The following is a 13,270-nucleotide window of genomic DNA, read 5'->3' as shown; positions in this document are numbered from 1 at the left end:
CTCTGTTGCACAGAACGCAAGAGAAGAGACACAATTTCCCTAGTTAAAATAAATTCATGTTAGCAGGCAATATTAACTAAATATACAGGTTTAAAAATATATACTTGTGTATTGATTTTAAGAAAGGCATTGATGTTTATGGTTAGGTACACATTGGTGCAACGAAGGTGCTTTTTCGCTAATTCGCTTGTCAAATCACCCGTTTGGTGAAATAGGCTGTGATTCAATGATAAATTAACAGGCACAGTATTGATTATATGCAACACAGGACAAGCTAGATAAACTAGTAATATCATCAACCATGTGTAGTTAACTAGTGATTATGTTGAGATTGATAGTTTTTTCTAAGATAAGTTTAATTCTAGCTAGCACCTTACCTTGGCTCCTTGCTGCACTCGATAACAGGGAGTCAGCCTGCCAAGCAGTCTCCTCGTGGAGTGCAATGTAATCGGCCATAATCTGTGTCCAAAAATGCCAATTACCGATTGTTTTGAAAACTTGAGTTCTGCCCTAATTAATCGGCCATTCCGATTAATCGGTCGACCTCTACACCACATAGCCACTTTAATGCGTCTAGACCCGCCTTTTCAATGCGATCTTCGTATTCTGACAGCAGAAGTCAGAGGTGTAGACACGACCAGAGAGAGATAGAGACAGGGAAGGGGGGGATGCAGGAATGAGAAAGAGAAGGCCCTGCATTATGGGAAAGAATGTGGGCATGACAGGGAGCGAGAGAAAGTGAGGAGGAAGACAGAAAGAGGCAAAGAGCCATGAGGTGAGCCCTGCACATGTACAGCTGGTGCTCATGCCCTCAGGGTGCCTGCACAGTCACAGCCGCATCTGGCACACCATCAGATACCCTGCCAATGTCTGCCAAACAAGCAGACCAGAAAGAGAGAGCTAGAGAGCGAGAGAGAGAGAAAGCGGAAAAGGAAAGAAGCGGAAACTGAAAGAGAGACAGCAGAGAAGGAGAGATGGAAAGAGAGGAAGTGAGAATATCCAGCCTCTCTCCACCACACCCTGTCCTCCTCATTATATAGCCCTAATTAAGGATCAGTGATCTCATCTCAGTCTCCCTCTGTGAGAGTAGGGGAAGCAGGGCATGTGTGTGTGTGTGTGTGTCTAAGTGTCTAAAAGTGTCGTAGTATGTGTTTTTAAAAGTGTGAGTGTGTATGCGTGTGCATTTGGGTGTGTGTTTCTAAAACAGTTGCTCCCATCTTCACTTACCCCTTATTACAGGAAGGAAACCCTGTCTATTGCCAACCTCTCCATCTTGACCATCCTCTGTATCACACCACAACAGACCCTGTTATCTCCACATCCTCTCTACATTCATCATCCTTTGTATCACACCACAACAGACCCTGTTATCTCCACATCCTCTCTACCTTCACCATCCTCTGTATCACACCACAACAGACCCTGTTATCTCCACATCCTCTCTACCTTCAACATCATCTGTATCACACCACAACAGACCTGGCTGTTATCTCCACATCCTCTCTACCTTCAACATCAGCTGTATCACACCACAACAGAACCTGTTATTTCCACCACCCTCTGTATCACACCACAACAGACCCTGTCATTTCCACCATCCTCTCTTTGACACCACAACAAACTAGGAAAATGACTTTCCTGAAGCGGATCCTGTGTTTTGCCCACCACCCAGGACAATGGATCGGATCCCAGCAGGCGAACCAAAACAACGACGCCGTAAAAGGGGCAGACGAAGTGGTCTTCTGGTCGGGCTCCGGAGACGGGCACATCGTGCACCACTCCCTAGCATACTACTCGCCAATGTCCAGTCTCTTGACAACAAGGTTGATGAAATCCGAGCAAGGGTTGCCTTCCAGAGAGACATCAGAGACTAACGTTCTTTGCTTCACGGAAACATGGCTCACTCGAGACACGCTATGGAAGTCGGTACAGCCAGCTGGTTTCTTCACGCATTGCGCTGACAGAAACTAGCATCTTTCTGGTAAGAAGAGGGGCGGGGGGGGTATGCCTTATGATTAACATGACTCATCTCTAGCCACTTTAATATTGGAAAAATGGATGTAAAAAAATGTATCACTAGCCACTTTAAACAATGCCACTTAATATAATGTTTACATACACTACACTACATATCTCATATGTATATACTGTACTCTATACCACCTACTGCATCTTGCCATCTTCATGTAATACATGTATCACTAGCCACTTTAAACTATGCCACTTTTATATGTTTACATACCCTACATTACTCATCTCATATGTATATACTGTACTCGATACCATCTACTGCATCTTGCCTATGCCGTTCTGCACCATCACTCATTCATATATCTTTATGTACATATTCTTCATCCCTTTACACTTGTGTGTATAAGGTAGTTGTTGTGAAATTGTTAGGTTAGATTACTCGTTGGTTATTACTGCATTGTCGGAACTAGAAGCACAAGCATTTTGCTACACTCGCATTAACATCTGATAACCATGTGTATGTGACAAATAAAATGTGATTTAATTTGAGCATCAAGAGTTGCCACTGAATCAGACTGAAAGAACAGACAGGCATCACATCAACCTGCTCCTAACCCAAAATGGCTGCTTATTAAGTTAATGACAGCAGCCAACATTTTAATTGAATTGTGCCGGCTCGACAATCACATTCGCCCCTCGCGCTTAGCCACCAGAGACGGCTACCATAGTAACAAAAGGGAAATGCCTCTATCAGTTTCTCAGACATCTGGGAAAGGAACAGAATACATCGGGGGTGCAAAGATGTACAGAACAGGTTGATCTTTTGGGCTAGTGGAAACCTAGTCAGTTGCACAACTGAATGCAATCAACTGAAATGTGCCTTCCACATTTAACCCAACCCCTTTGAAACAGGTGTGGGGGCTGCCTTAATCGATGTCATCAGTGCCCGTGGAGCAGTCCTTGCTCAAGGGCAGAATAGCAGATTTTTCCACCTTGCTGGCTCGGGGATGTGAACAAGCAACCTTGCGGTTACTGTCCCAACGCTCTAACTGTTAGGCTACCTGCAGCCTAGTGTGACAGAGAAGAAATGTACTACTGTGCATATCGGACTAAGAGGATAATTCAGTGGGGTCTTCCTTCGAGAAAGTTGCCGATAGAAATATAATGAGTAGAGATGACAATATTTATGATTCTACATGGCAGAGTACAATGTCTTTTCTACATGATGCATTTTTATCTGAACACTCACAGGTTGCACCTTTCTGAATAAGTTGAGTGATAAGAATAGAATCTACATTTTTCCAGAAATCAGAGGACATTGTTTTAAATTAATTCAGTTGTACCTTGCCACATTGCACACTATCACATCTAATATGACTAGCTAGCATTGTTGCCATGGCAGCATTGCAAAACATGACCTCTCAAAAGAAACAAACCTAAATGTATTAGATGATACAGAATAACAGCTGAAATGAATTCACTTTCCGTTTCTTCTTGACAAGTAACACGGACATCCTGTTTTCTTTCCTATGTTCTGTGGTATAGTGTGTAGCAGGCCATTGTGTTGATGGAAGTCTTTGAGAGAGCTAGCGTGTTCATATTGGAGTATTTGAAGGTAGAGAGGGAGAGAGACTGTTATAGTGAGAGAGCTAGAGACAGAGCTAGAGAGAGAGCTGTTGAATGGGCCCAAATAGGAGCCTGGTGTTGTGAGAGGAGAGTGGTCCTGGTTGAATAGTGTAATAGGGCCTGGTGTTGTGAGAGGAGAGTGGTCCTGGTTGAATAGTGTAATAGGGCCTGGTGTTGTGAGAGGAGAGTGGTCCTGGTTGAATAGTGTAATAGGGCCTGGTGTTGTGAGAGGAGAGTGGTCCTGGTTGAATAGTGTAATAGGGCCTGGTGTTGTGAGAGGAGAGTGGTCCTGGTTGAATAGTGTAATAGGGCCTGGTGTTGTGAGAGGAGAGTGGTCCTGGTTGAATAGTGTAATAGGGCCTGGTGTTGTGAGAGGAGAGTGGTCCTGGTTGAATAGTGTAATAGGGCCTGGTGTTGTGAGAGGAGAGTGGTCCTGGTTGAATAGTGTAATAGGAGCCTGGTGTTGTGAGAGGAGAGTGGTCCTGGTTGAATAGTGTAATAGGGCCTGGAGTTGTGAGAGGAGAGTGGTCCTGGTTAAATAGTGTAATAGGGCCTGGTGTTGTGAGAGGAGAGTGTTTCTGGTTAAATATTGTAATAGGAGCCTGGTGTTGTGAGAGGAGAGTGTTCCTGGTTGAATAGTGTAATAGGGCCTGGTGTTGTTGTCTCACTAAGGGGCCTAATGGATGATAGAATGGTCTGGAACACTACTGTCATGGCACACACACAAACAGGAACACATGCAGGTGCACACACTCACAGATGGATACAGACACGTGCATGTACACACAAACACACTCGGTCATCCCTCTCTTTCTGTGGGTAATTATCACACACGCTCAACGCCCTCCCTTTTTCCCACGGTCAGCTCACACTGTGGATCAGGCATCCTAAATCCCCCTTAATGTAGTCTAACTATCTACAGTCTACAGTGTATATCTCTAAAACAGTCAGGTCTACATATCGATCTTCAGTCAGGTCTCTCGATCTATCTACAGTCAGGTATCTCTATCTATCTACAGTCAGGTATCTCTATCTATCTACAGTCAGGTATCTCTATCTATCTACAGTCAGGTATCTCTATCTATCTAGTCAGGTATCTCTATCTATCTAGTCAGGTCTCTCTATCCATCTACAGTCAGGTCTCTCTATCTAGCTACAGTCAGGTCTCTCTCTCTATCTACAGTCAGGTCTCTCTATCTAGCTACAGTCAGGTCTCTCTCTCTATCTACAGTCAGGTCTCTCTATCTAGCTACAGTCAGGTCTCTCTCTCTATCTACAGTCAGGTCTCTATATCTATCTACAGTCAGGTCTCTCTCTCTATCTACAGTCAGGTCTCTATATCTATCTACAGTCAGGTCTCTCTATCTATCTACAGTCAGGTATCTCTATCTATCTACAGTCAGGTATCTCTATCTATCTACAGTCAGGTCTCTCTATCTACAGTCAGGTCTCTCTATCTATCTACATTCAGATCTCTATATATATCTACATTCAGATCTATCTCTCTATCTATCTATCTACAGTCAGGTCTCTCTATCTATCTACAGTCAGGTCTCTCTATCTATCTACAGTCAGATCTCTATATCTATCTACAGTCAGTTCTCTCTATCTATCTACAGTCAGATCTCTATATATATCTACAGTCAGATCTATCTCTCTATCTATCTATCTACAGTCAGGTCTCTCTCTCTATCTACAGTCAGGTCTATTTCTCTGTCAATCACTATAAGCAGATTCAGTTCCGCCTCATTACCCTGAGGGCCACTGGCAGGTCAGTCTGCTCATTAATCCTCCATGCAAACACTCCACTGGCCATTGTTCATCGCCCAACCTGCCCCTCGCCACTTGCCAGGAACATCATTATAAATAACAATTTGTTCTCAACCGACTCAAAATCAGCTGCATGTGTTTATTAATAATGTCTTCTAGTCAAAATACCTTAGCCATCCCCCTTTCTCTCCCTCCATCCCCTCTCCAACCATCTCTCCCATCCTCCATCCCTCTTTCTCTATTCCTCTCTTTCTCTCCCTCCATCCCCCTCTCCAACCATCTCTCCCATCCTCCATCCCTCTCTTTCTCTATTCCTCCCTTTCTCTCCCTCCATCCCCTCTCCAACCATCTCTCCCATCCTCCATCCCTCTCTTTCTCTATTCCCTCCTTTCTCTCCCTCCATCCCCCTCTCCAACCATCTCTCCCATCCTCCATCCCTCTCTTTCTCCATTCCTCTCTTCTTCTTCCACATATCACTCCCCCCCTTCTCTCTCCTTCCCTCCCTCAATCCACACGTCCAGTGAAGAGTTAAACATTCAGAACTGAACGTGCAGGTGAAACCTGACAGATGGTGTTTATCAGAGCTCAGAACAAATGTTGCATTACATCTCTATCTATCTCCATCTATTTACCCCATTACCTAATCTATCAGCAGTGTGTGTGTGTGTCTAACAGTGTGTGTCAGCATTGTATTTTTATCACAATGCGAAACAAAGAAAACAACTATCTCGTTAAAACCTGACTGCAATTATTGTGACGTGAGAAAAACAAAGGGGCTGATGACTGACAGGGTCATTAACACCTGCTACCACGGCAACCCACAGACTTAATTGAATTCTGGCCCAAGCCAGATCGATCCTGATTGATCGAGACAAACAATGCCTGGGGACTTTAATTGACTTTACTCAGGTGGTGGTAGGAGAAAGTTATGTGGATGGGATAGGTATTATACAGAGGGCATCAGGACACAGCGAGGAGAACTTTGAGTCTGACATTGTCTAGTCATAAAGGAAAATATGGCAGTATGATATTTGTTAACCACAAGTGGGATTTGCCCCCCTTTCGCCCTAAGCCTATCACTAACCTAATTCAACAACAAATAGCTCGCATTCTTGGTCATCATTTCCGATATCATCAATTTGCCTTTTCTAACACGGTCTATTGAAGTCTCAGCGCTATAAGGATTTCCACACACATTTAATCCAGTTGAAACATACTGAGAATGTACTCAATTATGGGCTACTGCTGTTGGTCAGTCTTTCATTTTGAAAGGGACTAATTTATCCAATCTGTGAAATGAAGCCAATCTGTGCAATGATGCGATGAATCAAGTGCGAGTGAGAAACAACAACCTGCAGACACTGCAGCCCTCCAGGAGATGGGTTTCATACCCTTCTTTCTTGGTATTAAGGTGCGTGTGTGTGTGACTTTGTCTGCATCTATGTGTGTGTGTGTGTGTGTGTGTGTGTGTGTGTGTGTGTGTGTGTGTGTGTGTGTGTGTGTGTGTGTGTGTGTGTGTGTGTGGACTGCTATGAACTGGTACTCACCTTGAGAGCACGAGAACGGTTGGCCAGGAGATTCTCGATGTTCCCCGCTGCATTAGCCACCAGCTGGCTGGCATCGTTGGACCCCACACTGAAGTACTTCCTGTGGCTCTGGAAGATCTGCACCAATCAGGAGGTAGAGGGTCAAAGGTGACAGTGAAGCAATCAAGAGAGAGAAACAAGGGTCAAAGGTGACACTGGACCAATCAGGAGAGAGTGATACTTGGATAAAATATTGACATTGTGTATCTTAGAATTGTACCTATGAGGATAGTCACAAAAAATGTACTTGATTGCATTTATTTGCAGGGACAATGAACACAATAATCCAAATGTATGTAAATGTGTCAGATGTGTCAAATGTGTCAAATCATGATGACACCACTGTGTGTACAATGCCAGTGTAAATCAGGCAACATTATGCCACATTGGAGCACAACGGCAAACACCATTTACTGAATATGGAATATGTTTCAGCAAGAGGAATTAAACAATAAAAAACCAGAAATGCCAAACAGCCAATTATTTAGCAGCCGGAGGGGCTTTCTAGGTCCGACATTAAAACCACAGGCCTGTAGTGTGTGAATGTGTGTGCGGGCACGCGCGTGTGTGTGTGTGTGTGTCTAAGTCTGTGTATGGAAGTGTGTGTTTACTTAGCTAACCTCTGTGGGGCTGTGCTATGTGTTTCTGCTTGTCCATGAGTAATGATACTGATGGTTATTCTCCACATGCTCTTTCTGCTTACAAGCAAATACAATCCCCTCCCCTGTGTAGTAAACAAAGCAGCCATGCTGCCAGAGGTCTCAATGAAGGAAACCTACATGTATTCTACTGCAACAGGACAAAGGAATGTACAGTCGACCATTAATATTATCCCACTCTCTATCTATATATATGCTATTGGGTCAAGATTAGGTCATAAAGTCTAGCTATTTTCCCTCACCCCATGAGCATCAAATGATGCCTGCGACAGGAAATTAGCTCCAAACGTGGTATAACACCATCACGTTTTTTATCTTCTAAATGTCTGTGATGACAAGCAGGGCAAGAGGCAGCCCTGATATGGTGTCTGTTATGGGTATTTTCCTGAGAATACTGTGTTGCTCAAGGGAAATCATGCCTGTGTGTTGTCCCTGGGACGTCATGCATTGTGTGTGTGTCTGAAAAATGTCATCCAAAAGGAATCTGAAGTACATTGACAATTACTGTGATGATTATTGTGCATTTCATATTTCTTAATTATTTATTCTTTTTTTGTTTTCTGGTTATACATTGTTATTGATTATTGCATTGTTGGGCTATAGGTTTGCAAGAAAGACATTTTCACTGTACTTGTGCATGTGACATTTAAACTAGACATAATTACAGAGGCTCCATATCAGGCCTGGCTAGGCAAGAGGAGGAGAGGTGTCATAGGGTTATAGCAATCAACACAAGGGATGTGTCCCAAAAGGCACCCTATTCCCCATATAGTGCACTACTTATAACCAGAGCCCCCTACATAGGGAATAGGGTGCCATTTGGGATGCAGCCAGAGTAACAGCTCCTCCTAACTGTCCATATCATGTAAGCTTGTTAGGGAAGGGGATAGGGATGTGGTGTTTGGAGTTGACACTGATAGTCCTTGAGTGTGGACATTCCCCTAGCAGAATACTGTAAGCAGATGTCCCACATATCACTAATGAGATGGCACTTTGTAAAGTCCAGATCTGTTGTGACAACCATCATTGTATTGGATGTGACACACATCAAACAGGAGAGGTCAGGAGTATGTGTGCGCATGTGTGTGCGCGTATATGTGTGTGCGCGTGTGTATATTGATTGTTGAAATCCAGAGTTGTGGATGTGTGACTATGGGGTTGCAAGCTTCCTGTGCGTTTGAGAGGAGTGTGGTGCAATCCTCTCACAGTTTACCCACTGTTCCTAGGCCGTCATTGAAAATAAGAATTTGTTCTTAACTGACTTGCCTAGTAAAATAAAGGTAAAATACATTTAAAATAAATAAAAATATGCACGTTTGTGCACGTCTGTGTTCCTATGTTTACAAGGTGTTTCTGTGTGTCCCACCTGTATGAGGTTCTGCACTCCGCTGGCTGTGTCCGTCAGTGTGACCAGCTCCTGCTGCATCTGCTCCACCCATTCCTTTATCCTGAGGAAACAATGAAAGCACCAATCAAAATCATTCAAATTAATTTACTTCCTGTAACTCATCGAATCCGATGCTCAAATGGTTTTACTTAGCCAATCACATTGATATCTCTGAACTGATGTTTTCAGGATCATATTAAATTGGCACCAAACAAAAGACAATGGACTGAAACAGGGAGGGAAATACTGAACTGTTCATTAAGAAACGTTTTGGTTTTTCTGTTGCAAAACAGTTTGCATCAGTGTGCACTAATAAATAAGACCCTGAAGGTGCAGGACGATCCAATATAAATACGTCTGTCAAATAGAATAAGGAATCAAGTTAGCTCTATGTTACATTTCTATCTGCAAAGCTGTGAATGTTCCGCCTCACTGCATAAATAATCTTGACTTACTTCGATTCGCCAATCACCTTGCAGTAGATACCACATGACGACACATTAACAGAGCAGTTGAGTCAGGCAGTAACAGTACTGCTGACTATCACTTTATGCAAAACATATCTCGCCATGCAGGCTAATAAATTCAGCGGTCTATAAAATAGTCATGTTTACCCTGAGTATATGTGTTTTGACTCCCCATTAACTGTGCATTAGAGTAGATATAGAGAGAGTAGAGGATATATTCATGGTTGTCAGTGGGTGAGTAACAAGGACAGGGGTGAGATAGTAGGTCATGTATGCAGGGATAGTAGAGGGAGAAATTAGTAACAGCAAGACTCCATTCTATCATAATGCTTTATTTTGATTGTGTTAATGAGATACAAATAAACTACCTGTACCCTATAGAGTAACGGAACACTAGTTAACTGGCTCAATAAACTACCTGTACCCTATAGAGTAACGGTACACTAGTTAACTGGCTCAATAAACTGTCTGTACCCTATAGAGTAACGGAACACTAGTTAACTGGCCTAATAAACTGTCTGTACCCTATACAGAAACAGAACACTAGTTAACTGGCTCAATAAACTGTCTGTACCCTATAGAGTAACGGAACACTAGTTAACTGGCTCAATAAACTACCTGTACCCTATAGAGTAACGGAACACTAGTTAACTGGCCTAATAAACTGTCTGTACCCTATAGAGTAACGGAACACTAGTTAACTGGCTCAATAAACTGTCTGTACCCTATAGAGTAACGGAACACTAGTTAACTGGCCTAATAAACTGTCTGTACCCTATAGAGTAACGGAACACTAGTTAACTGGCTCAATAAACTGTCTGTACCCTATAGAGTAACGGAACACTAGTTAACTGGCCTAATAAACTGTCTGTACCCTATACAGAAACAGAACACTAGTTAACTGGCTCAATAAACTGTCTGTACCCTATAGAGAAACGGAACACTAGTTAACTGGCTCAATAAACTGTCTGTACCCTATACAGAAACGGAACACTAGTTAACTGGCTCAATAAACTGTCTGTACCCTATACAGAAATGGAACACTAGTTAACTGGCTCAATAAACTACCTGTACCCTATACAGAAACGGAACACTAGTTAACTGGCTCAATAAACTGTCTGTACCCTATAGAGTAACGGAACACTAGTTAACTGGCTCAATAAACTGTCTGTACCCTATACAGAAACAGAACACTAGTTAACTGGCTCAATAAACTGTCTGTACCCTATACAGAAACGGAACACTAGTTAACTGGCTCAATAAACTGTCTGTACCCTATAAAGAAACGGAACACTAGTTAACTGGCTCAATAAACTACCTGTACCCTATACAGAAACGGAACACTAGTTAACTGGCTCAATAAACTAACTGTACCCTATACAGAAACGGAACACTAGTTAACTGGCTCAATAAACTACCTGTACCCTATACAGAAACGGAACACTAGTTAACTGGCTCAATAAACTAACTGTGCCCTATACAGAAACGGAACACTAGTTAACTGGCTCAATAAACTGTCTGTACCCTATACAGAAACGGAACACTAGTTAACTGGCTCAATAAACTACCTGTATCCTATACAGAAACAGAACACTAGTTAACTGGCTCAATAAACTGTCTGTACCCTATACAGAAACAGAACACTAGTTAACTGGCTCAATAAACTGTCTGTACCCTATACAGAAACGGAGCACTAGTTAACTGGCTCAATAAACTGTCTGTACCCTATACAGAAACGGAACACTAGTTAACTGGCTCAATAAACTGTCTGTACCCTATAGAGTAACGGAACACTAGTTAACTGGCTCAATAAACTACCTGTTCCTTATACAGAAACGGAACACTAGTTAACTGGCTCAATAAACTACCTGTTCCCTATACAGAAACGGAACACTAGTTAACTGGCTCAATAAACTGTCTGTACCCTATACAGAAACGGAACACTAGTTAACTGGCTCAATAAACTACCTGTTCCCTATACAGAAACAGAACACTAGTTAACTGGCTCAATAAACTACCTGTACCCTATACAGAAACGGAACACTAGTTAACTGGCTCAATAAACTGTCTGTACCCTATACAGAAACGGAACACTAGTTAACTGGCTCAATAAACTACCTGTTCCCTATACAGAAACGGAACACTAGTTAACTGGCTCAATAAACTGTCTGTACCCTATACAGAAACGGAACACTAGTTAACTGGCTCAATAAACTACCTGTTCCCTATACAGAAACGGAACACTAGTTAACTGGCTCAATAAACTACCTGTTCCCTATACAGAAACGGAACACTAGTTAAATGGCTCAATAAACTGTCTGTACCCTATACAGAAACGGAACACTAGTTAACTGGCTCAATAAACTACCTGTACCCTATACAGAAACGGAACACTAGTTAACTGACTCAATAAACTGTCTGTTCCCTATACAGAAACGGAACACTAGTTAACTGGCTCAATAAACTGTCTGTACCCTATACAGAAACGGAACACTAGTTAACTGGCTCAATAAACTACCTGTTCCCTATACAGAAACGGAACACTAGTTAACTGGCTCAATAAACTGTCTGTACCCTATACAGAAACGGAACACTAGTTAACTGGCTCAATAAACTGTCTATACCCTATACAGAAACGGAACACTAGTTAACTGGCTCAATAAACTGTCTGTTCCCTATACAGAAACGGAACACTAGGTAACTGGCTCAATAAACTGTCTGTTCCCTATACAGAAACGGAACACTAGTTAACTGGCTCAATAAACTGTCTGTTCCCTATACAGAAACGGAGCACTAGTTAACTGGCTCAATAAACTACCTGTTCCCTATACAGAAACGGAACACTAGTTAACTGGATCAATAAACTACCTGTTCCCTATACAGAAACGGAACACTAGTTAACTGGCTCAATAAACTGTCTGTACCCTATACAGAAACGGAACACTAGTTAACTGGCTCAATAAACTACCTGTTCCCTATACAGAAACGGAACACTAGTTAACTGGCTCAATAAACTACCTGTTCCCTATACAGAAACGGAACACTAGTTAACTGGCTCAATAAACTGTCTGTACCCTATACAGAAACGGAACACTAGTTAACTGGCTCAATAAACTACCTGTACCCTATACAGAAACGGAACACTAGTTAACTGACTCAATAAACTGTCTGTTCCCTATACAGAAACGGAACACTAGTTAACTGGCTCAATAAACTGTCTGTACCCTATACAGAAACGGAACACTAGTTAACTGGCTCAATAAACTACCTGTTCCCTATACAGAAACGGAACACTAGTTAACTGGCTCAATAAACTGTCTGTTCCCTATACAGAAACGGAACACTAGGTAACTGGCTCAATAAACTGTCTGTTCCCTATACAGAAATGGAACACTAGTTAACTGGCTCAATAAACTGTCTGTTCCCTATACAGAAACGGAACACTAGTTAACTGGCTCAATAAACTGTCTGTTCCCTATACAGAAACGGAACACTAGTTAACTGGCTCAATAAACTGTCTGTACCCCATACAGAAACAGAACACTAGTTAACTGGCTCAATAAACTGTCTGTACCCTATACAGAAACAGAACACTAGTTAACTGGCTCAATAAACTAACTGTACCCTATACAGAAACGGAACACTAGTTAACTGGCTCAATAAACTGTCTGTACCCTATACAGAAACGGAACACTAGTTAACTGGCCTAATAAACTGTCTGTACCATATACAGAAACGGAACACTAGTTAACTGGCTCAATAAACTGTCTGTACCCTATACAGAAACAGAACACTAGTTAACTG

The 13,270-nt window shown here is 42.3% G+C and overlaps 1 protein-coding gene across 4 annotated transcripts in view; it reads right to left on the bottom strand.

Moving 5' to 3' along the window:
- Positions 1–13,270, bottom strand: part of LOC109879081 (voltage-dependent calcium channel subunit alpha-2/delta-1) — a 177,486-nt gene that overhangs the window by 133,558 nt on the left and 30,658 nt on the right. For all 4 annotated transcript variants that reach the window (XM_031831414.1, XM_031831413.1, XM_031831415.1 and 1 more), the window contains exons 2-3: positions 8,979–9,060; positions 6,915–7,031 (exon numbers count right to left, since the gene is read on the bottom strand). In XM_031831414.1, the coding sequence (XP_031687274.1) occupies positions 6,915–7,031; positions 8,979–9,060 (199 nt within the window). The remainder of the gene's footprint in view (positions 1–6,914; positions 7,032–8,978; positions 9,061–13,270) is intronic.

The sequence above is a fragment of the Oncorhynchus kisutch genome, linkage group LG9 (assembly GCF_002021735.2).
Source record: "Oncorhynchus kisutch isolate 150728-3 linkage group LG9, Okis_V2, whole genome shotgun sequence".
NCBI classification, from domain to species: domain Eukaryota; kingdom Metazoa; phylum Chordata; class Actinopteri; order Salmoniformes; family Salmonidae; genus Oncorhynchus; species Oncorhynchus kisutch.
This window is presented reverse-complemented; position numbering and strand designations above follow the sequence as displayed.